Source organism: Tursiops truncatus, chromosome 3, assembly GCF_011762595.2.
Source record: "Tursiops truncatus isolate mTurTru1 chromosome 3, mTurTru1.mat.Y, whole genome shotgun sequence".
NCBI lineage: Eukaryota > Metazoa > Chordata > Mammalia > Artiodactyla > Delphinidae > Tursiops > Tursiops truncatus.
In genome coordinates this window covers 35,349,717-35,371,998 of record NC_047036.1, presented here as the reverse complement: position 1 = coordinate 35,371,998, position 22,282 = coordinate 35,349,717, and the positions used below count along the sequence as shown (strand labels likewise).

Sequence of the window (22,282 nt, the reverse complement as noted above, 5' to 3'; positions counted from 1 at the left end):
TGATACTGAGCCCCATGAGCTGCTTGTATATTTTGGAGATCAATCCTTTGTCAGTTGCTTCATTTGCAAATATTTTCTCCCATTCTGAGGGTTGTCTTTTGGTCTTGTTTATGGTTTCCTTTGCTGTGCAAAAGCTTTGAAGTTTCATTAGGTCCCATTTGTTTATTTTTGTTTTTATTTCCATTTCTCTAGGAGGTGGGTCAAAAAGGATCTTGCTGTGATTTATGTCATAGAGTGTTCTGCCTATGTTTTCCTCTAAGAGTTTGATAGTGTCTGGCCTTACATTTAGGTCTTTAATCCATTTTGAGCTTATTTTTGTGTATGGTGTTAGGGAGTGATCTAATCTCATACTTTTACATGTACTTGTCCAGTTTTCCCAGCACCACTTATTGAAGAGGCTGTCCTTTCTCCACGGTACATTCCTGCCTCCTTTATCAAAGATAAGGTGACGATATGTGTGTGGGTTTATATCTGGGCTTTCTATCCTGTTCCATTGATCAATCTTTCTTTTTTTGTGCCAGTACCATACTGTCTTGATTACTGCAGCCTTGTATTATAGTCTGAAGTCAGGGAGCCTGATTCCTCCAGCTGCGTTTTTCATTCTCAAGACTGCTTTGGCTATTCGGGGTCTTTTGTGTTTCCATACAAATTGTGAATTTTTTTGTTCTGGTTCTGTGAAAAATGCCAGTGGTAGTTTGATAGGGATTGCATTGAATCTGTAGATTGCTTTGGGTAGTAGAGTCATTTTCACAGTATTGATTCTTCCAATCCAAGAACATGGTATATCTCTTCATCTATTTGTATCATCTTTAATTTCTTTCATCAGTGTCTTACTATTTTCTGCATACAGGTCTTTTGTCTCCTTAGGTAGGTTTATTTCTAGATATTTTATTCTTTTTGTTGCAGTGGTAAATGGGAGTGTGTTCTTGATTTCACTTCCAGATTTTTCATCATTAGTGTATAGGAATGCCAGAAATTTCTGTGCATTAATTTTGTATCCTGTTACTTTACCAAATTCATTGACTAGCTCTAGTAGTTTTCTGGTAGCATCTTTAGGATTCTCTATGTATAGTATCATGTCATCTACAAACAGTGACAGCTTTACTTCTTCTTTTCCGATTTGGATTCCTTTTATTTCCTTTTCTTCTGTGATTGCTGTGGCTAAAACTTCCAAAACTATGCTGAATAAGAGTGGTGAGAGTGGGCAACCTTGTCTTGTTCCTGATCTTAGTGGAAATGCTTTCAGTTTTTCACCATTGAGGATGATGTTGGCTGTGGGTTTGTCATATATGGCCTTTATTATGTTGAGGAAAGTTCCCTCTATGCCTACTTTCTGCAGGGTTTTTATCATAAATGCGTGTTGAATTTTGTCAGAAGCTTTCTCTGCATCTATTGAGATGATCATATGGTTTTTCTCCTTCAATTTGTTAATATGGTTTATCACGTTGATTGATTTGCGTATATTGAATGCTTGCATTCCGGGAATAAACCTCACTTGATCATGGTGTACGATCCTTTTAATGTGCTGTTGGATTCTGTTTGCTAGTATTTTGTTGAGGATTTTTGCATCTATGTTCATCAGTGATATTGGCCTGTAGTTTTCTTTCTTTGTGACATCTTTGTCTGGTTTTGGTATCAAGGTGATGGTGGCCTCGTAGAATGAATTTGGGAGTGTTCCTCCCTCTGCTGTATATTGGAAGAGTTTGAGAAGGATAGCTGTTTGCTCTTGTCTAAATGTTTGATAGAATTTGCCCATGTAGCCATCTGGTCCTGGGCGTTTATTTGTTGGAAGATTTTTAATCACAGTTTTAATGTCAGTACTTGTGATTGGTCTGTTCATATTTTCTATTTCTTCCTGATTCAGTCTCGGCAGCTTGTGCATTTCTAAGAATTTGTCCATTTCTTCCAGGTTGTCCATTTTATTGGCATAGAGTTGCTTGTAGTAATCTCTCATGATCCTTTGTATTTCTGCAGTGTCAGTTGTTACTTCTCCTTTTTCATTTCTAATTCTATTGATTTGCGTCTTCTCCCTTTATTTTTTTGATGAGTCTGGCTAATGGTTTATCTGTTTTATCTTCTCAAAAAATCAGCTTTTAGTTTTATTGATCTTTGCTATCGTGTCCTTCATTTTTTTTTCATTTATTTCTATCTGATTTCTTTCCTTCTGCTAACTTTTTTGTACTTCTTTCTGTAATTGCTTTAGGTGCAAAGTTAGGTTGTTTATTTGAGATGTTTCCTGTTTCTTAAGGTGGGCTTGTATTGCTATAAACTTCCCTCTTAGAACTGCTTTTGCTGCATCCCATAGGTTTTGGGTCATCATGTCTCCACTGTCATTTGTTTCTAGGTATTTTTTTATTTCCTCTTTGATTTGTTCAGTGATCACTTCGTTATTAAGTAGTTTATTGTTTAGCCTCCATGAGTTTGTATTTTTTACAGATCTTTTCCTGTAATTGATACCTAGTCTCATAGCGTTGTGGTTGGAAAAGATACTTGATACAATTTTAGTTTTCTTAAATTTACCAACACTTTATTTGTGACCCAAGATATGATCTATCCCGGAGAATGTTCCATGAGCACTTGAGGAAAATGTGTATTCTGTTGTTTTTGGATGGAGTGTCCTATAAATATCAATTAAGTCCATCTTGTTCAATATATCATTTAAAGCTTGTGTTTCCTTATTTATTTTCATTTTGGATGATCTGTCCATTGGTGAAAGTGGGGTGTTAAAGTCCCCTACTATGAATGTGTTACTGTCGATTTCCCCTTTTATGGCTGTTAGTATTTGCCTTCTGTATTGAGGTGCTCCTATGTTGGGTGCATAAATATTTACAATTGTTATATCTTCTTCTTGGATCGATTCCTTGATCGTTATGTAGTGTCCTTCTTTGTCTCTTGTAATAGTCTTTATTTTAAAGTCTATTTTGTCTGATATGAGAATTGCTACTCCAGCTTTCTTTTGGTTTCCATTTGCATGGAATATCTTCTTCCATCCCCTTACTTTCAGTCTGTATGTGTCTCTAGGTCTGACGTGGGTCTCTTGTAGACAGCATATATATAGGTCTTGTTTTTGTATCCATTCAGCCAATCTGTGTCTTTTGGTGGGAGCGTTTAGTCCATTTACATTTAAGGTAATTATCGATATGTATGTTCCTATTCCCATTTTCTTAATTGTTTTGTGTTTGTTATTGTAGGTCTTTTCTTTCTCTTGTGTTTCTTGCCTAGAGAAGTTCCTTTAGCATTTGTTGTAAAGCTGGTTTGGTGGTGCTGAACTCTCTCAACTTTTGCTTGTCTGTAAAGATTTTAATTTCTCCATCAAATCTGAATGAGATCCTTGTTGAGTAGATTAATCTTGTTTGCAGGTTTTTCTCCTTCATTACTTTAAATATGTCCTGCCACTCCCTTCTGGCTTGCAGAGTTTCTGCTGAAAGATCAGCTGTTAACATTATGGGGATTCCCTTTTGTGTTATTTGTTGTTTTTCCCTTGCTGATTTTAATATGCTTTCTTTGTATTTAATTTTTGACAGTTTGATTAATATGTGTCTTGGCGTATTTCTCCTTGATTTATCATGCCTGGGTCTCTCTGTGCTTCCTGGACTTGATTAACTATTTCCTTTCCCATATTTGGGAAGTTTTCAACTATAATCTCTTCAAATATTTTCTCAGTCCCTTTCTTTTTCTCTTCTTCTTCTGGCACCCCTATAATTCCAATGTTGGTGCGTTTAATGTTGTCCCAGAGGTCTCTGAGACTGTCCTCAGTTCTTTTCATTCTTTTTTCTTTATTCTGCTCTGCAGTAGTTATTTCCACTATTTTATCTTCCAGGTCACTTATCCGTTCTTCTGTCTCAGTTATTCTGCTATTGATCCCATCTAGAGTATTTTTAATTTCATTTATTGTGTTGTTCATCATTGTTTGTTTCATCTTTAGTTCTTCTAGGTCCTTGTTAAATGTTTCTTACTTTTTCTCTATTTCCAGGATTTTGGATCATCTTTATTATCATTATTCTGAGTTCTTTTTCAGGTAGACTGCCTATTTCCTCTTCATTTGTTAGGTCTGGTGGGTTTTTATCTTGCTCCTTCATCTGCGGTGTGTTTTTCTGTCTTCTCATTTTGCTTATCTTACTGTGTTTGGTGTCTCCTTTTTGCAGGCTGCAGGTTCGTAGTTCCCGTTGTTTTTGGTGTCTGTCCCCAGTGGCTAAGGTTGGTTCAGTGGGTTGTGTAGGCTTCCTGGTGGAAGGGACTGGTGCCTGTGTTCTGGTGGATGGGGCTGGATCTTGTCTCTCTGGTTGGCAGGTCCACATCTGGTGGTGTGTTCTGGGGTGTCTGTGGACTTATTATGATTTTAGACAGCCTCTCTGCTAACAGGTGGAGTTGTGTTCCTGTTTTGCTAGTTGTTTGGCGTAGGGTTTCCAGCACTGTAGCTTGCTTGTCGTTGAGTGAAGCTGGGTGCTGGTATTGAGATGGAGATCTCTGAGAGATTTTTGCTGTTTGATATTATGTGGAGCTAGGAGGTCTCTTGTGGGCCAGTGTCCTGAAGTTGGCTCTCCCACCCCAGAGGCACAGCACTGACTCCTGGCTTCAGCATCAAGAGCCTTTCCTCTACACGGCTCAGAATAAAAGGGAGAAAAAGTAGAAAGAGAGAAAGAAAGAAAGGAGGGAGGGAGGGAGGGACGGTGGGGGGAAGGAAGAAAGGGAGAAAGGAGGGAAGGACGGAAAAAAGAAAGAAAGAAGGAAGCTAATGGAAAATAAAAGAGTAAAATATAATAAAGTTATTAAAATATCATTATTAAGAAAGAAATTTAAAAAAAAACAAAAAAATGGACGGATAGAACCTTAGGACAAATGGTGGAAGCAAAGCTATACAGACAAAATCTCACACAGACGCATACACATACACACTCACAAAAAAAGGAAAAGGGGAAAAAATCATAAATCTTGCTCTCAAAGTCCACCTCCTCAATTTGGGTTGATTCGTTGTCTAAAGGAGGGAAGGAAGGAAGGAAGGAAAGAAAGAAAGAAAGAAAGAAAGGAGGTAAAGTAAAATAAAAGTGTTATTAAAATTAATTATTAAGAAAGAAAAAAACTGAAACAAAAAAAACAGACGGATAGAACCCTAGGACAAATGGTGGAAGCAAAGCTATACAGACAAAATCTCACACAGAAGCATACACGTACACACTCACAAAAAGAGGAAAAGGGGAAAAAATCATAAATCTTGCTCTCAAAGTCCACCTCCTCAATTTGGGATGATTCGTTGTCTATTCATGTATTCCACAGATGCAGGGTACATCAAGTTGATTGTGGAGCTTTAATCCACTGCTTCTGAGGCTGCTGGGAGAGATTTCCCTTTCTCTTCTTTGTTCTCACAGCTCCCAGGGGCTCAGCTTTGGATTTGGCCCTGCCTCTGCGTGTAGGTCGCCGGAGGGCGTCTGTCTTTCGCTCAGACAGGACGGGGTTAAAGGAGCCACTCATTCGGGGGCTGTGGCTCACTCAGGCCAGGGGGGAGGGAGGGGCACGGATGCGGGGCGAGCCTGCGACGGCAGAGGCCGGCGTGACGTTGCACCAGCCTGAGGCGCGCCGTGCGTTCCCCCGAGGGAGTTGTCCCTGGATCCCGGCACCCTGGCAGTGGCGGGCTGCACAGGCTCCCTGGAAGGGGGTTGTGGAGAGTGACCTGTGCTCGCACACAGGCTTCTTGGTGGCGGCAGCAGCAGCCTTAGCGTCTTATGCCCGTCTCTGGGGTCCGCGCTTTTAGCCGCGGCTCGCACCCGTCTCTGGAGCTCCTTTAAGCAGCGCTCTTAATCCCCTCTCCTCGCGCACCAGGAAACAGAGGGAAGAAAAAGTCTCCTGCCTCTTCGGCAGGTCCAGACTTTTCCCCGGACTCCCTCCCGGCTAGCCGTGGCGCACTAACCCCCTGCAGGCTGTGATCACGCCGCCAACCCCAGTCCTCTCCCTGCGCTCCGACCGAAGCCAGAGCCTCAACTCCGACGCCCGCCCGCCTCGGCGGGTGAGCAGACAAGCCTCTTGGCCTGGTGAGTGCCGGTCGGCCCTGATCCTCTCTGCGGGAATCTCCCCGCTTTGCACTCTGCACCCCTGTTGCTGCGCTCTCCTCCGCGTGTCCGAAATTCCCCCCCTCCACCACCCACAGTCTCCGCCCGTGAAGGGGCTTCTAGTGTGTGGTAACCTTTCCTCCTTCACAGCTCCCTCCCACTGGTGCAGGTCCCGTCCCTATCCTTTTGTCTCTGTTTATTCTTTTTTCTTTTGCCCTACCCAGGTACGTGGGGGGGGGGGGGGGTTCTTGCCTTTTGGGAGGTCTGAGGTCTTCTGCCAGCCTTCAGTAGGTGTTCTGTAGGAGTTGTTCCACGTGTAGATGGATTTCTGGTGTATCTGTGGGGAGGAAGGTGATCTCCGCGTCTTACTCTTCCGTCATCTTCCTTCTCTTCGCCCGTCTGGGTGATTTTTAATTTATTTTTAACTCAGAAGATAAAAGTAAGGAGTGAATTATTTTTGTTCAAGTAATAATATACACATTATTCTTTAGCTTCCCAGTAAAATATGCTCTTCATGAAGAGTGATATAAGCATTACTCAGTGTTGTAACACACAGATTTCACAGTAAACTAAATGTACTGAGTGAGACTGAGAATTTGTTACTGTTGGTAAGTTCCATGTGTTAATCCTCCTCAGCTAGTCTTCCAGCTGAAGGGGGGAAATTCAGTCTTCTTTTTCAGCAAGGAGATAGAAAGTCAGTGCCACAGAGAAGACAATAAATGCTCTAAGACCCCCAAGACCTTAGAAAAATGTCATTTCATATGGGGAAAAAAGGTAACGTACCTGAGTTGAGAAGGATCTGTGGTTATTTTAATCATGCAGCTGCAGCCTTTTATTTCTTAGTAAGTTTTATGGCCTCAAAGATGCGTCGTTCAGATTCACATTTACCTGAAATTTATTATAACTTTATTTTGTGCTAGGCTTTCTAGTTACTCTTCTTAGATCAGCTTTCCCCAAGTGTTAATAGACCCAATGATGGGTACTCCTTTACCATTATATTTTCCATTGTTGAATAAATTGGAAAATGTGTTAAATTTAAATAGATTTAACAGTAGAAGCTTTAAAATGTCAATTTGTACTCTGGCTTTCCCAGAGGGAAATGTAGTATGAAGTGTTTTCCAAATTGACTACAGAATCATTCATTTAAGAACATTTCAGGAAACAGGTATGCCCCAGAATACCTGTTGGCAAACCCATCCTAGGCAGGTTGTTAGGTGAGTTAAAAACTAGAGTGTGATAAACACCATTAGAAGTGGTTCAGAGGAGGGAATGATCACTCAGGCTTAGAGGAGATCAAGGGGGCTGCATGAAGGAAGTGTTTGAGCTGGGCCACGAAGGATGAGGGAAAGTTCGACAGGCAGAGTTGGTAGGGGGGAGCTTTCAGGTGGAGGAAGAGGCAGGAACAAAAACATAGAGATGGGAAAGCACAAACTCTATTCAAAGAGTGGCAAATGTCTCTTGATACCTCCACAAGGGGATCTTAAGTTCAAGTAAACATTCCCCAGATGACTACGGACCACACTTGGCCCCAGTCTACTGATGAGACTGTAAGACAGGGCAGTATCAGGCTTTCTGTTTTACAGTCATAGTTGTAGCAACAGTCCATGTAGCAGAATACACAACCATTGACATAGCTGTCCAGTGTTTTCTTTCCTCTCCTCTGCCAAGTGACAGCTCAAGTACAAGGGCAGGGGACTCATATTGGGCAGGTAAAGGATTTTCCCAGGCTCGGAAGCTCTTTGTTCCACTGGAGCCAATAGCTCTTATTACAACTCCAAAGACATAGCTTTTAGTGTCCCCATATGGGATGTACTCAGAGTCACCATGCTCAAGTCCAAAGCATGGTTTATCTCGGCATCTAGAGTTTCTCCTTACCCAGATGCAATTTACCAGTCAGGTCATTTTAACCATGAGCAATTTTACTTGTGTAACATAGTTGACATAATATTCTTTGATTTCCAAGGGAACAGAGCTTAACCAAAGGTCAAATTCTTATTCAGAAGCTGTGCCCTTTACACACAGCCCTTAAATATTAAGCTAGCAAGGAGATTGGGCAAATGATGTATTATATTGGATTCCAACTAGAGTTTGGATTCAAGTAACTTCTACCTTTTCCCATTTCTTACCCTAAACAGGGAACATGCAAAGACATTTAGTATTTTGTTATAAAACTCTGTAAATATGAAAATATTATAACACTAGATTTCAGCATTAGTATGTTTTGATAGAACCATTAAGAATTTAAAATACAGGAACACATGTGTAGCCATCTTGATTAATCTTTCAGAAGATTAACATGACATTAACCTTCTGAAATAGAAAGGAACGTGCTCTTCCGATCCATGGAAATAAGAGTCCTGCCTTTCCCTTCACTCCTGATCCTTGAAGCATCTAAAAAATATCTGGTGCTTCAAATGTGACCTTTAGTTTTGTAAATGTTAAGGTAGTATATGTTCCAGTATCTTAGGGTCAAATGAGACATGATTTTCCAAACTATATTTCTAAACAAGGAAGTAGGAAAACCTCAGGCTTCACCCATGGTTCTTTTAGATAATGGCTGCTCAAAGAGCAGAAGGCAGCAGGTGGAGAAATTTTGTTTTTTAATTTTTATTTTATATTGGACTATAGTTGATTTACAATGTTGTGTTAGTTTCAGGTGTACAGCAAAGTGATTCAGTTGTACATATACATATATATTATTCTTCAAATTCTTTTCCCATTTAGGATATTACAGAATATTGAGCAGAGTTCCCTGTGCTATACGGTATGTTCTTGTTGGTTATCATTTTTAAATATAATAGTGTGTATATATCAATCCCAAACTCCCAATTTATCCCTCCCTCCCCACCTTTCCCCTTTGGTAACCATAAGTTTGTTTTCTATGTCTGTGAATCTGTTTCTGTTTTGTAAATAAGTTCATTTGTATCATTTTTTTAAGATTCTGCATATAAGTGATAGCATATGATATTTGTCTTTGTCTGACTTACTTCACTGAGTATGATAATCTCTAGGCCCATCCATGTTGCTGCAAATGGCATTATTTCATTCCTTTTTATGGCCAAGTAATATTCCATTGTATATATGTACCACATCTTCTTTACTCATCTGTCGATGGACATTTAGGTTGCTTCCATGTCTTGGCTATTGTAAATAGTGCTGCAATGAACACTGAGGTGCATGCATCCCTTTGAACCATGGTTTTCTCCAGATATATGCTCAGTAATGGGATTTCTGGATCATATGGTAGCTCTATTTTTAAATTTTTAAGGAACCTCCATACTGTTATCCATAGTGGCTGTACCAATTTACATTCCCACCAACAGTGTGGGAGGGTTCCCTTTTCTCCACACCCTCTCCAGCATTTATTGTTTGTAGATTTTTTGATGATGGCCATTCTCTCTGGTGTGAGGTGATACCTCATTGTAGTTTTGATTTGCATTTCTCTAATAATTAGTGATGTTGAGAATCTTTTCATATGCCTCTTGGCCATCTGTATGTCTTCTTTGGAGAAATGTCTATTTAGGTCTTCTGCCCATTTTTTGATTGGGCTATTTGTTTTTTGTTTTGATATTGAGCCACATGAGCTGTTTGTACATTTTGGAGAATAATCCCTTGTCAGTTGCATCATTTGCAAATAGTTTCTCCCATTCCATGGGTTGTCCTTTCATTTTGTTTATAGTTTCCTTTGCTGTGCAAAAGATTTTGAGTTTAATTAGGTCCCATTTGTTTATTTTTGTTTTTATTTACATAACTGTAGGAGACAAATCGAAAAAGATATTGTTGCGATTTATGTCAAAGAGTGTTCTGCCTGTGTTTTCCTCTAAGGGTTTTGTAGTATCCAGGCTTACATTTAGGTCTTTAATCAATTTTGAGTTTATTTTATGTGTACTGTGTTAGAGAATGTTCTAATTTCATTCTTTTACATGTAGCTGTCCGGTTTTCCCCACACCATTTATTGAAGAGACTTGCCTCTTTGTTGTAGATTAATAGGCCATAGGTGTGTGGGTTTATTTCTGGTCTTTCTATCCTGTCCTATTGATCTATATTTCTGTTTTTGTGCCAGTACCATACTGTTTTGATGACTGTAGCTTTGTAATATAGCATGAACTCAGGAAGCTTGTTTCCTCCAGCTGCATTTTTCTTTCTCAAGATTGCTTTTGCTATTCAGGGTCTTTTGTGTCTCCATACAAATTTTATGATTTTTTGTTCTAGTTCTGTGAAAATGCCATTGGTAATTTGCTAGGGATTGCATTGAATCTGTAGATTGCTTTGGGTAATATAGTCATTTTCACAGTATTGATTCTTCCAATCCAAGAACATGGTATATCTTTCCATCTGTTCAGTTTCTTTCATCAGCATCTAATAGTTTTTGAAGTACAGGTCTTTTGCCTCCTTAGGTAGTTTTATTCCTAGGTATTTTATTCTTTTTGATGCAGTGGTAAATGGGATTGTTTCTGTAATTTCTCTTTCTGATCTTTCATTGTTAGTGTATAGAAATGCAACAGATTTTTGTGTATTAATTTCATACCCTACAACTTCACTGAATTCACTGATGAGTTCTAGTAGTTTTCTGGTAGCATCTTTAGGATTTTCTATGTACAGTATCATGTCATCTACAAACAGTGACAGTTTTACTTCTTTTCCGATTTGGATTCGTTTTATTTCTTTTTCTTCTCTGACTGCTGTGTCTAGAACATCCAAAATTATGTTGAATAACAGTGATGAGGGTGGACATCCTTGGCTTGTTCCTGATCTTAGAGAAAATGCTTTTAGCTTTTTACAGTTGAGTATGATCTTAGCTGTAATTCTGTCATACATGACCTTTATTATGTTGAGGTATGCCCACTTAATGGAGAGTTTTTATCATAAATCGGTGTTGAATCTTGTCAAAATCTTTCTCTGCATCTACTGAAATGATCATATGGTCATATTTGTCCACTTGTTAATGTGGTGTGTCACACTGATTTATTTGGGGATATTGAAAAATCCTTGCCTCCCTGGGATAAATTCCACTTGATCATGGTGTATGATCATTTTAATGTATTGTTAGATTTAGTTTGCTAGTATTTTGTGGAGGATTTTTGTGTCTATGTTCACCAGTGATATTGGCCTGTAATTCTCTTTTTCTGTGGTATCTTTGTCTGGTTTTGGTATCAGGGTGATGGTTGCCTCATAGAATGAGTTTGGGAGGGTTCTTTACTCTGAAAATTTTTGGAAAGGTTTCAGAAGGATAGGTGTTTACTCTTCTCTAAATGTTTGGTAGAGTTCAACTGTGAAGCCATCTGGTCCTTAACTTTTGTTTGCTGGGAGTTTTGAAATCACTGATTCAATTTCAGTACTGGTAATTGTTCATATTTTCTACTTCTTCCTGGTTCACTATTGAAAGATTATAAGAATTTGTCCATTTCTTCTACATTGTACATTTTATTGGCATATATTTGCTTGTAGTAGTCTCTTATGATCCTTTGTATTTCAGTAGTGTCCATTGTAACTTCTCCTTTTTCATTTCTAATTTTATTGATTTGAGCCCTCTCCCTTTTTTTCCTTGATGAGTCTGGCTAAAGGTTCATCAATTTTGTTTACTTTTTCAAAGAACCTGCTTTTAGTCTCATTGATCTTTGCTGTTGTTTTCTTTGTCTCTATTTCATTTCATTTTTTTTTTTGATTAGGGGTATAGTTGTTTTACAATATTGTGTTAGTTTCTACTGTACAGAGAAGTGGAGTTCCCTGTGCTATACAGCAGGTTCTCATTAGTTAACTATTTTGTACATATTAGTGTATATATGTTAGTCCCAATCTCCCAATTTATCACCCCCACTTTCCTCCCTTAGTGTCCATACATTTTTTCTCTACATTTGTGTCTCTATTTCTGCCTTGCAAACCAGTTCATCTGTACAATTTTTCTAGATTCCACAAGTATGCGGTAATATACGATATTTGTTTTTCTCTTTCTGACTTACTTCACTCTGTATGACAGTCTCTAGGTCCATCCACATCTCTACAAATGACCCAATTTCGTTCCTTTTTATGGCTGAGTAATATTCCATTGTATATATGTATCACATCTTCTTTATGCATTCATTCCATGACCTGGCTATTGTAAATAGTGTTGCTATGACATTGGGGTGCATGTGTCACTTTTTTTTTTAGTATCTTTATTGGAGTATAATTGCTTTCCAATGTTGTGTTAGTTTCTGCTGTATAACAAAGTGAATCAGCTATATGCATATGTATATCCCCATATCCCCTCCCTCTTGCGTCTCCCTCCTACCCTCCTTTTCCCACCCCTCTAGGTGGTTGCAAAGCACTGAGCTGATCTCCCTGTGCTATGCAGCTGCTTCCCACTGGCTATCTATTTTACATTTGGTAGTGTATATATGTCAGTGTTACTGTCTCACTTCGTCCCAGCTTACCCTTCTCCCTCCCCGTGTCCTCAAGTCCATTCTCTATGTCTTTATTCCTGTCCTGCCCATAGGTTCTTCAGAACCTTTTTTTTTTTTTTTTTAGATTCCATATATATGTGTTAGCATAAAGTATTTGTTTTTCTCTTTCTGACTTACTTCACCCTGTATGACACAATCTAGGTCCATCCACTTCACTACAAATAACTCATTTTCATTTCTCTTTATGGCTGAGTAATATTCCATTGTATATATGTGCCACATCTTCTTTATCCATTCATCTGTCGATGACACTTAGGCTGCTTCCATGTCCTGGCTATTGTAAATCGTGCTGCAATAAACATTGTGGAACATGACTCTTTTTGAATTATGGTTTTCTCAGGGTATATGCCCAGTAATGGGATTGCTGGGTCATATGGTAGTTTTATTTTTAGTTTTTTTAAGAACCTCCATACTGTTCTCCATAGTGGCTGTATCAATTTACATTCCCACCAGCAGTGTATGAGGGTTCCCTTTTCTCCACACCCTCTCCAGCATTTACTATTTGTAAATTTTTTGATGATGGCCGTTCTGACTGATGTGAGGTGATACCTCATTGTGGTTTTGATTTGCATTTCTCTAATGATTAGTGTTGTTGAGCATCTTTTCCTGTATTTGTTGGCAATCTGTATATCTTCTTTGGATTAATGTCTATTTAGGTCTTCCACCCATGTTTTGATTGGGTTTTTGTTTTTTAATATTGAGCTGCATGAGCTGTTTGTATATTTTGCAGATTAATCCTTTGTCCATTGCTTTGTTTGCAAATAGTTTCTCCCATTCTGAGGGCTAGCTTTTTGTCTTCTTTATGGTTTCCTTTGCTGTGCAAAAGCTATTAACTTTCATTAGGTCTTGTTTATTTTTTTTTGTGGTACATGGGCCTCTCACTGTTGTGGGCTCTCCCGTTGTGGAGCACAGGCTCCAGACGCACAGGCTCAGTGGCCATGGCTCATGGGCCCAGCTGCTCCGTGGCACGTGGGACCTTCCCAGACTGGGGCATGAACCCACATCCCCTGCATCAGCAGGCGCACTCTCAACCACTGCGCCACCAGGGAAGCCCCTTGTTTATTTTTGTTTTGATTTCCATTACTCTAGGAGGTGGGTCAAATAAGATCTTGCTGTGATTTATGTCCAAGAGTGTTCTTCCTACGTTTTCCTCTAAGAGTTTTACAGTGTCTGGTGTTACATTTAGGTCATTAATCCATTTTGAGTTTATTTTTGTGTATGGGGTTAGGGAGTGCTCTAATTTCATTCTTTTACATGTAGCTGTCCAGTTTTCTGAGCACCACTTATTAAAGAGACTGTCTTTTCTCTGTTCTATGTTCTTGCCTCCTTTGACATAAATTAGGTGACCATATCTGCATGGGTTTATCTCTGAGCTTTCTATCCTGTTCCATTGATCTATATTTCTGTTTTTGTTCCCATTCTGTACTGTCTTGATTACTGTAGCTTTGCAGTATAATCTTAAGTCAGGGAGTCTGATTCCTCCAGCTCTGTTTTTTTACCCCCCTCAAGATTGCTTTGGCTATTTGGCGTCTTTTGTGTCTCCATATAGATTTTAAGATTTTTTTGTTCTAGTTCTGTGGAAAACACCATTGGAAATTTGATAGGGATTGAATTGAATCTGTAGGTTGCTTTGGGTAGTATAGTCATTTTCACAGTATTGATTCTTCCAATCCAAGAACATGGTATATCTTTCCATCTCTTTGTATCATCTTCAGTTTCTTTCATCAGCATCTTATAGTTTTCTGCATACAGGTCTTTTGCCTCCTTAGGTAGTTTAACCCTAGGTATTTTATTCTTTTTGTTGCAATGGTAAATGGGAGTGTTTCCTTAATTTCTCTTTCAGATTTTTCATCATTAGTGTATAGGAATGCAAGAGATTTCTGTGCATTAATTTTGTATCCTGCAACTTTACCAAATTGATTGATTAGGTCTAGTAGTTTTCTGGTGGCATCTTTAGGACTTTCTATGTATAGTATCGTGTCATCTGCAAACAGTGATAGCTTTACTTCTTCTTTTCCAATTTGTATTCCTTTTATTTCTTCTCTGACTGCTGTGTCTATGACTTCCAAGACTATTTTGAATAATAGTGGTGAGCATGGACATCCTTGTCTTGTTCCTGATCTTAGCAGAAATGCTTTCAGGTTTTCATTATTGAGAATGATGTTTGCTATGTGTTTGTCATATATGGCCTTTATTATGTTGAGGTAGGTTCCCACTGTGCCCATTTCTGGAGAGTTTTTATCATAAATAGGTGTTGAATTTTGTCAAAAGCTTTTCCTGCAACTATTGAGATTATCATATGGTTTTTATTCAATTTGTTAATATGGAGTGTCACATTGATTGATTTGCATATATTGAAGAATCCTTGCATCTTGGGATAAATCCCACTTGATCATATTGTATGATCCTTTTTATGTGTTGTTGGATTCTGTTTGCTCGTATTTTGTTGAGGATTTTTGAATCTATATTCATCAGTGATATTGGTCTGTAATTCTATTTTTTGTGACATCTTTGTCTGGCTTTGGTATCAGGGTGATGGTGGCCTTGTAGAATGAGTTTGGGTGTGTTCCTCCCTCTGAAATTTTTTGGAGGAGTTTGAGGAGGATGGCTTTTAGCTCTTCTCTACATGTTTGATAGAATTCACCTGTGAAGCCATCTGGTCCTAGACTTTTGTTTGTTGGAAGATTTTTAATCACAGTTTCAATTTCATTACTTGCAATTGGTCTGTTCATATTTTCTATTTCTTCCTGGTTCAGTCTTGGAAGGTTACACCTTTCTAAGAGTTTGTCAGTTTCTTCCAGGTTGTCCAATTTATTGGCACAGAGTTGCTTGTAGTATTCTCTTATGATGCTTTGTATTACTGCAGTGTCTGTTGTAACTTCTCCTTTTTCATTTCTAATTTTATTGATTTGAGTCCTCTCCCTCTGAATCTGGCTAATGGTTTATCAATTTTGTTTATCTTCTCAAAGAACCAGATTTTAGTTTTATTGATCTTTGCTATTGTATTCTTTGTCTGTTTTTCATGTATTTCTTCTGTGGTCTTTATGATTTCTTTCCTTCTACTAACTTTGGGTTTTGTTTGTTTTTCTTTCTCTAGTTCCTTTAGGTGTTAAATTAGATTGTTTATTTGGGATTTTTCTTGCTTCCTGAGGTAAGATTTTATTGCTGTAAATTCTCTTAGAACTGCTTTTTCTGTGTCCCATAGGTTTTAAATAATTGTGTTTTCATTTTCATTTGTCTCTAGGTATTTTTTGATTTCCTCTTTGATTTCTTTAGTGAGCCATTGGTTGTTTAGTAGCATATTGTTTAACCTCCACATGTTTGTGTTTTTTTTTACATTTTTTTCTTGTAGTTCATTTCTAATCTCATAGTGTTGTTGTCAGAAAGATGGTTGATATGATTTCAATTTATTTAAATTTACAAAGCTTGTTTTGTGTCCTAGAATGTGATCAATCCTGGAGAATGTTCCATGTGTACTTGAAAAGAATGTGTATTCTGCTCCTTTTAGAGGGAATGCTCTATAAATATTGATTAAGTCCATCTGGTCTAATGTGTCCTTTAAGGCCTGTGTTTCCCTATTGATTTTCTGTCTGGATGATCTATTGATGAAAGTGGGGTTTCAAAGTCCCCCACTAGTATTGTGTTACTGTTGATTTCTCCTTTTATGGTTGTTAGTATTTGCCTTATATATTGAGGTGCTGCTCTGTTGGGTGCATATATACTTACAATTTTTATATCTTCTTGTTGGATTGATCCCTTGATCATTATGTAGTGTCCTTTGTCTCTTGCAAGAGTTTTTAAAGTCTATTTTGTCTGAGATGAGTATAGCTACACCAGCTTTCTTTTGATTTCCATTTGCAATGAATACCTTTTTCCATCCCCTCTCATTGTCTGTATGTGTTCTTAGATCTGAAGTGTGTCTCTTGTAGACAGCATATATATGGGTCTTGTTTTTGTATCCATTCAGCTAGTCTGTGACTTTTGGTTGGAGCATTTAATCCATTTACATTTAACATAATTATTGATATGTACGTTCTTATTGCCATTTTGTTAATTATTTTGTATTTGTCGGTCTTTTCCCTTCCTTTCCTCTTCTCTTTTGTGATTTGATGGCTAAATTTACTGTTGTGTTTTTATTCCTTATTCTTTTTTTGTTTGTGTATCTATTGTAGATTTTTGGTTTGTGGTTACCATGAGGTTTTGATATAGCAGTCTCTATATAAAGAAGATTGTTTTATGTTGCCAGTCTTTTAATTTGAAATGCATTTCCAATGTCCTGCATTTGTACTCTCCTCTTCTCATGATTGCTGGTTTTGATATCATATTTTGTGTGGATAATTTCCTACCTTTATATTTGCCTTTTCCTTTTGTAATATTCTTGTTTTTAGTTGTGGCCTTTTCTTTTCTTTTTCACCTAGAGAAATTCCTTTAGCGTTTGTTGCAAAGCTAGACTGGTCTGGTGGTGCTGAATTCTCTTAGCTTCTCATTTTTGTAAAGCTCTTGATTTCTCCATCAAATCTGAACAAGAGCCTTGCTGGCTAGTGTATTCTTGGTTGTAGGTTCTTCCCTTTCATCAGTTTAAATATATGGTGCCACTCCTTTCTGGCCTGTAATATTTCTGCTGAAAAATCAGCTGATAACCTTATGGAAGTTCCCTTGTATGTTATTTGTTTCTTTTCCCTTGTTTCTTTTAGTATTTTCACTTTGTCTTTAATTTTTGTCAGTTTGATTACTCTGTGTCCCAGTATGTTCCTCCTTGGGTTTATCCTGCCTGGGACTCTCTGGGCTTCCTGGACTTGGGTTACACTTTCCTTTCCCATGTTAGGGTATTTTTCAGCTATTGTCTATTCAAATATTTACTCAGGTCCTTTCTATCTTCTCCTTCTGAGACTCCTATAATGTGAATGTTGGTGCATTTAATGTTGTCTCAGAGGTCTCTTAGATTGTCCTCATTTCTTTTCATTCTTTCTTCTTTATTCTGTTCCACAGCAGTGATTTCTACCATTTTGTCTTCCAGTTCACTTATACGTTCTTCTGCTTTATTTATTCTGCTATTGATTCCTTTTAGTGTATTTTTCATTTCAGTTGTTGTATTGTTCATCTATGTTTGTTCTTTAGTTCTTTTATGTCTTTATTAAATATTTCTTGTATCTTCCTGGTCTGTGACTTTATCTTTTTCTGAGATCTTAGATCATCCTTACTATCATTACTCTGAATTCTTTTTTGGGTAGATTGCCTGTCTCCACTGAGTTGTTCTTCTGGGATTTTAACTTGTCCCTTTCTCTGGGATATAGTCCTCTGCTGTCTCATTTTGTCTTTCTGTGATTGTGGTTTCCATTCCACAGGTTGCAGGGTTGTAGTTCTTCTTGCTTCTGCTGTCTGCCCCCTTGTGGCTGAGGCTGGTCTAAGGGGCTTGTGCTGGTTTCTTGGTGAGAGGGACTGGTTCCAGCCCACTGGTGGGCAGAGCTGGGTCTTGTCCCTCCTGTGGGCAGGGCTGTGTTAATGGGTGTGTTTAGTGGCCAGCTGTGGGCTTAGGAAGACTTTAGGCAGCCTGTTTGCTGATGGGTGGGGCTGTGTTCCCACCCTGTTGGTTGTTTGGTCTGAGGCATCCCAGCACTAGAACCTATTGGCGGTTGGGTGAGGCCAGGTCTTGGTGAGAAAATGGTGGCCTCCAGGAGGGTTACGCCAATGAGTACTACCCAGAACTACCGCCACCAGTGTCTCTGTCCACACAGTGAGTCACAGCCACCCCCTCACACATCCCCAACCCCCTCCACAGGAGACCCTCCAATACCAGCAGGTAGGTCTGGCCTAGGGTCTTATGAGGTCACTCTTTTTCCCGTGTCCTGGTGCTCATGAGACATTGTGTGTGCCCTCCAAGAGTGGAATTTCTGCCTCCCCCAGTTCTGTGGAAGTCTTGCAGTCAAACCCTGCTGGCCTTCAAAGCCAGGTGCTCTTGGGGCTCCTTTTCTCAATGCCAGACCCCCAGCCTGGGTAGCCTGATGTGAGACTCACAACTTTCACTCTTGTGGGAGAACCTCTGTGATACAATTATTTTCCAGTTTGTGAACTGCCCACCTGGTGGGTATGGGATTTGACTTTATTGTGATTGCACCCTTCTTGGAGCTGGAGCCTCCAATGGGGGAATCTCTGCTTTGTGGCTTTACTGCTCTTAGGCTCCTACACAACCTACCTAAACAGCTTCCCTCCCAGACTTGACTTCTTATTGGCTTCCCATTATGACAAGGAGCTAGTCTGACAAACTGACTTGTTCTAATGTGTGAATGGTAGAGGGAGAACTGTTTACCCCTCCCCTCTTTCTAGGCAACATGCTCAAGCTCTCCCCATGTCACAAACACCCCCATGTACATCATGCATGCTTTGATGCATCCAAAATAAGGCTCTAAGAGTCCAGGCAAGCCAGCAGGATATTTTTGAGCTGGGCTTGTGTTTATTCAAAATAAAAAAAGGGTCGGAGCTGTCTTCTCTGCTCTATATTTCAGCACAGAAAAAAACCTTCACACACATTGCTACTGTGTTTAAACGAACTGTGCTATGCTCCCCTTACAAGGAGAAGAACTGAGTATGCAGTCTGATTTAGGGTGCTTTTCCTGTGGGTGTTTGACAATAGAAGCATACCATCACAAATCCAAGAAAATAAATTTATTAAACTTTGAAGGAAAAAAATCCACAGACATAAAGAAAGTTAAATATAAACTGCAGGACACAACTAGTCATACTAGTGAATAATGGCTTGTGTGGCCAGCAAAGTACCAAAATGACATTCGGAGACCGATTGAGGTATTTAGCTATTTTTGGCTATAGAAATGTTGTCAGCCTATTGTAAAATAGTAAGATAGTTTTCCCAAACACACAGTTTTAAGTTGAATTAGGTTCTACATTGATGAAACTGTCTATGAAACTAAATTATGTAGCTCTTAGAGAAAACCGTAGCAGCAAGGTAGCAGAAAATCTATTAAACATCTATTACAAAGTAACATGTTGAACTTTAAACACCCAATTCTAGCTTTTCACTGTCCTTCCTGCAAGAAAGAGGGAATTTAAAATCGCCAACCATTAAGCTTGTTTCCTAAAAAGGTATGGCAAATACTATTTAAGTTAAAGCTAACTTTAAAGTTTTATTAACCTTTAAAAAATACTTAAGTGAGAAGCATTCTTGAGTGAGATGAGTCTTCTTTTTTTGACAAACCTTTTGAGGAGCAATCCCAGTGCTCCTATGAATGATGTTTAGGTTATTAAGATATTGAACAATAACTTATAATTTACTCAGGCTGCTTCTTTTTCTTCTGACTACCCGCTTTAAGGCCAATCCACTCAGAGGGGAAGTAAAAAGTGATGAAACTTCTTTTATTTAAGTAAATCCTATAAAAGATTTGGTAAGGAAGAAAGTTTCTGCTATGGGTTTAAATAAATTTTTTAGTTATCTTGGGGATTTAAAATCTTGTTTTTTCTCTTTTTTTGCTACCATGAATAATGAGTATGTGTCTGGCTATAGGCTGTGAAAGAAAAAGCTTTTTCTTGAACTTTTATTCCATGATCTGGTTAACTTCACTTCGACCAGCTTCAACTTACAAAATGCTTCTTGTACCTATTCCTTCCTTAGGTAAATATGAACTAAGAGACACTGTGGCCGAGGTTCTAAGGCTTGACTCTCATGATCTGAGTGCACTAAGAAACTCCTTCCCCGTGCACTGCAGTGATTAAGCATTCTGGGTCAATAGGAACCAGCTATGATTTCTATTCTCTTAGTATGCAGTGCTCTGACATGAACCAAAACTTGGGTAAGAAAAGCCTTTTTGTTCATTTGTGTTGTGGGTTTTTTTTTGTTTTTTTGGGTTTTTTTGGTTCATGATAAGTTGATCTGTGCAAACATTTTAAAGTTTTCTAAATTAACAAATATCTGTTTACAAATTCAGATAAGATGAACACATTCCAATAATGCAGCTAACTACAATCATTTTAGAATCATTTAAAGAGTTTTAGGAGGTATAAAAAGGGCCTTGTAAAAAACTAGTTTTTCTTCAGGTGCGTTGACCAAAGCATTAAACCAGCTTTAGACTGCAGTTACTACATTCTTTAGATGGGTCGGCATGAGCTACAGTACACCGTGTATAGTGTAATAGAAAATAGCCATGCTTAAAGTGTAAATTATTAAAAATACCTTTATCCATTTTATGTCAAAATAAATGTTTTACATATCCAAACTATTTCTTGTCTTCTTACCTAAAATCTTAGTTCCCAATTATTAAAAAAAACTTAGCCTGTGCTATGATTTGCATTCAATCGTCCTGAACTGCAAAAGCCACCTGATTTTTCGCTTTTTCAAAAAGCATGATTAACTATAGATTAAAAAACATAGCCATTCAATGCTTAGTAGCACAAAATTAACACCCACAATAACAAGACAATCACTGCCACTAAACAGTCTTTGAGACAATTCTTTAAAATATTTACAATTCACAACAAGAATATCTATCTGATGAAGGGTTCTTCTTCTTTTTCTTTAATATCATGTTTCAACACTTCAGGAAAAGCCATTTAGAATCCGTATCCCCCACCCTCAACTCCCACCCCCCTCCAAAAAATGTTTAAACATTGTTTTGGTTTAAGCATTCATTCCCTAGCCAACTCTTTGCTAGAGTAAATAGGTAACTCATTAAATATGTAGCTCATGGGAAATCGAAGAAAAGCTACGGCATGATTTTGTTCAGTTGGTCTGTGCTCACGTAGCCACACGATGAGAGAAACTCTTTGTCAGGCAAGGGCAGGGCAGTTGCATTGAGTACGAGGCCCTGTGGAGATTGTACTATATGAATGGAGGTATAGTCTGGGACAGGCAACTCAGAACTTGGAACACGTTCTGCTGTCCCAGACCTCCCAGCAGTAGTGGTAAGGCTTTCCGTGGTGATGTAAATGTCTTCCTGGTTAAAGCTTGGCTCTACATGTGATTCAACCTCGACATGAGGGGCCAGGGCGATGCACTTTTTAGCATCTGCCTCACAGAAGTAGGCGTTGTCCATGATGAAGTTTGCTTGGCAGGGTGAGACGACTTCTGGATGCATGTCACACTGGGAGATCCCAGCCTTATTCTTTTGGCCCGGGGAAAGGACCACACTCCCTGCTGGTGTAATGTCACTTACCTGGGCATAAAAGTCGATGTTTGCCAATGAACTTGGATTGCTGAGCTGTTGCTGTATATGGCCAGCTTGATGAGTTGACTCAGTTTTGCCAATAAGAAGTGACCTTGGTTTGTTTTCCTCTCCTAGGATAACACTGGGCTGATGGCTAGCAGGGGTAGCATCATTCGATGGTGAGTTATTTAGATTCTTTTGGTCAAGGCACAAGCGATCTGCTTCCCCTTTCAACCTTTGTGGCTGAGCAACCTCTGAGGTACCATCACACATGTCATTGGCATTGAAATCAGTCTCCAGAATGTCAGGTTCATAACAGCTGGTACGTCCAGAGTCGTCATCCTTTGCCCCAAGGATATTAAGTGATTTTTCATGGTCATTGCTTAGAAGTCTGTCTGTGTCTGATCCTTCAGTCTTTTCATCAGGGTCATCAATATCTAGCTCAATAAATTCAACCCAAGAGTCATCATTGTAGAATTCGTGTTTATAGTTGTCATGAATGGCTAAGATTGTGTTCACCTCTTCTAATTTTCCTTCCTAGGAAATAGAAAATGAAGATCTATGAAAAACTCACAACAATTAAGTGATATAATAAATAACATTCAGAGACTAATTAGTAACAAAACCACATTAGTGAAGAACT

The 22,282-nt window shown here is 38.7% G+C and overlaps 1 protein-coding gene across 3 annotated transcripts in view; it reads right to left on the bottom strand.

Moving 5' to 3' along the window:
* Window positions 1–6,872: 6,872 nt before the first annotated feature.
* Window positions 6,873–22,282, bottom strand: part of GHR (growth hormone receptor) — a 292,818-nt gene continuing 277,408 nt past the window's right edge. For 2 of the 3 annotated variants that reach the window (XM_033852831.2, XM_073802085.1), the window contains exon 10: window positions 19,136–22,176. In XM_033852831.2, coding sequence (XP_033708722.1) covers window positions 21,199–22,176 — 978 coding nt within the window. In that variant the 3' untranslated portion in view covers window positions 19,136–21,198. Of the gene's footprint in view, window positions 6,933–19,135; window positions 22,177–22,282 lie in introns of those variants that run through there. The other variant, XM_073802086.1, reaches the window with a different exon arrangement.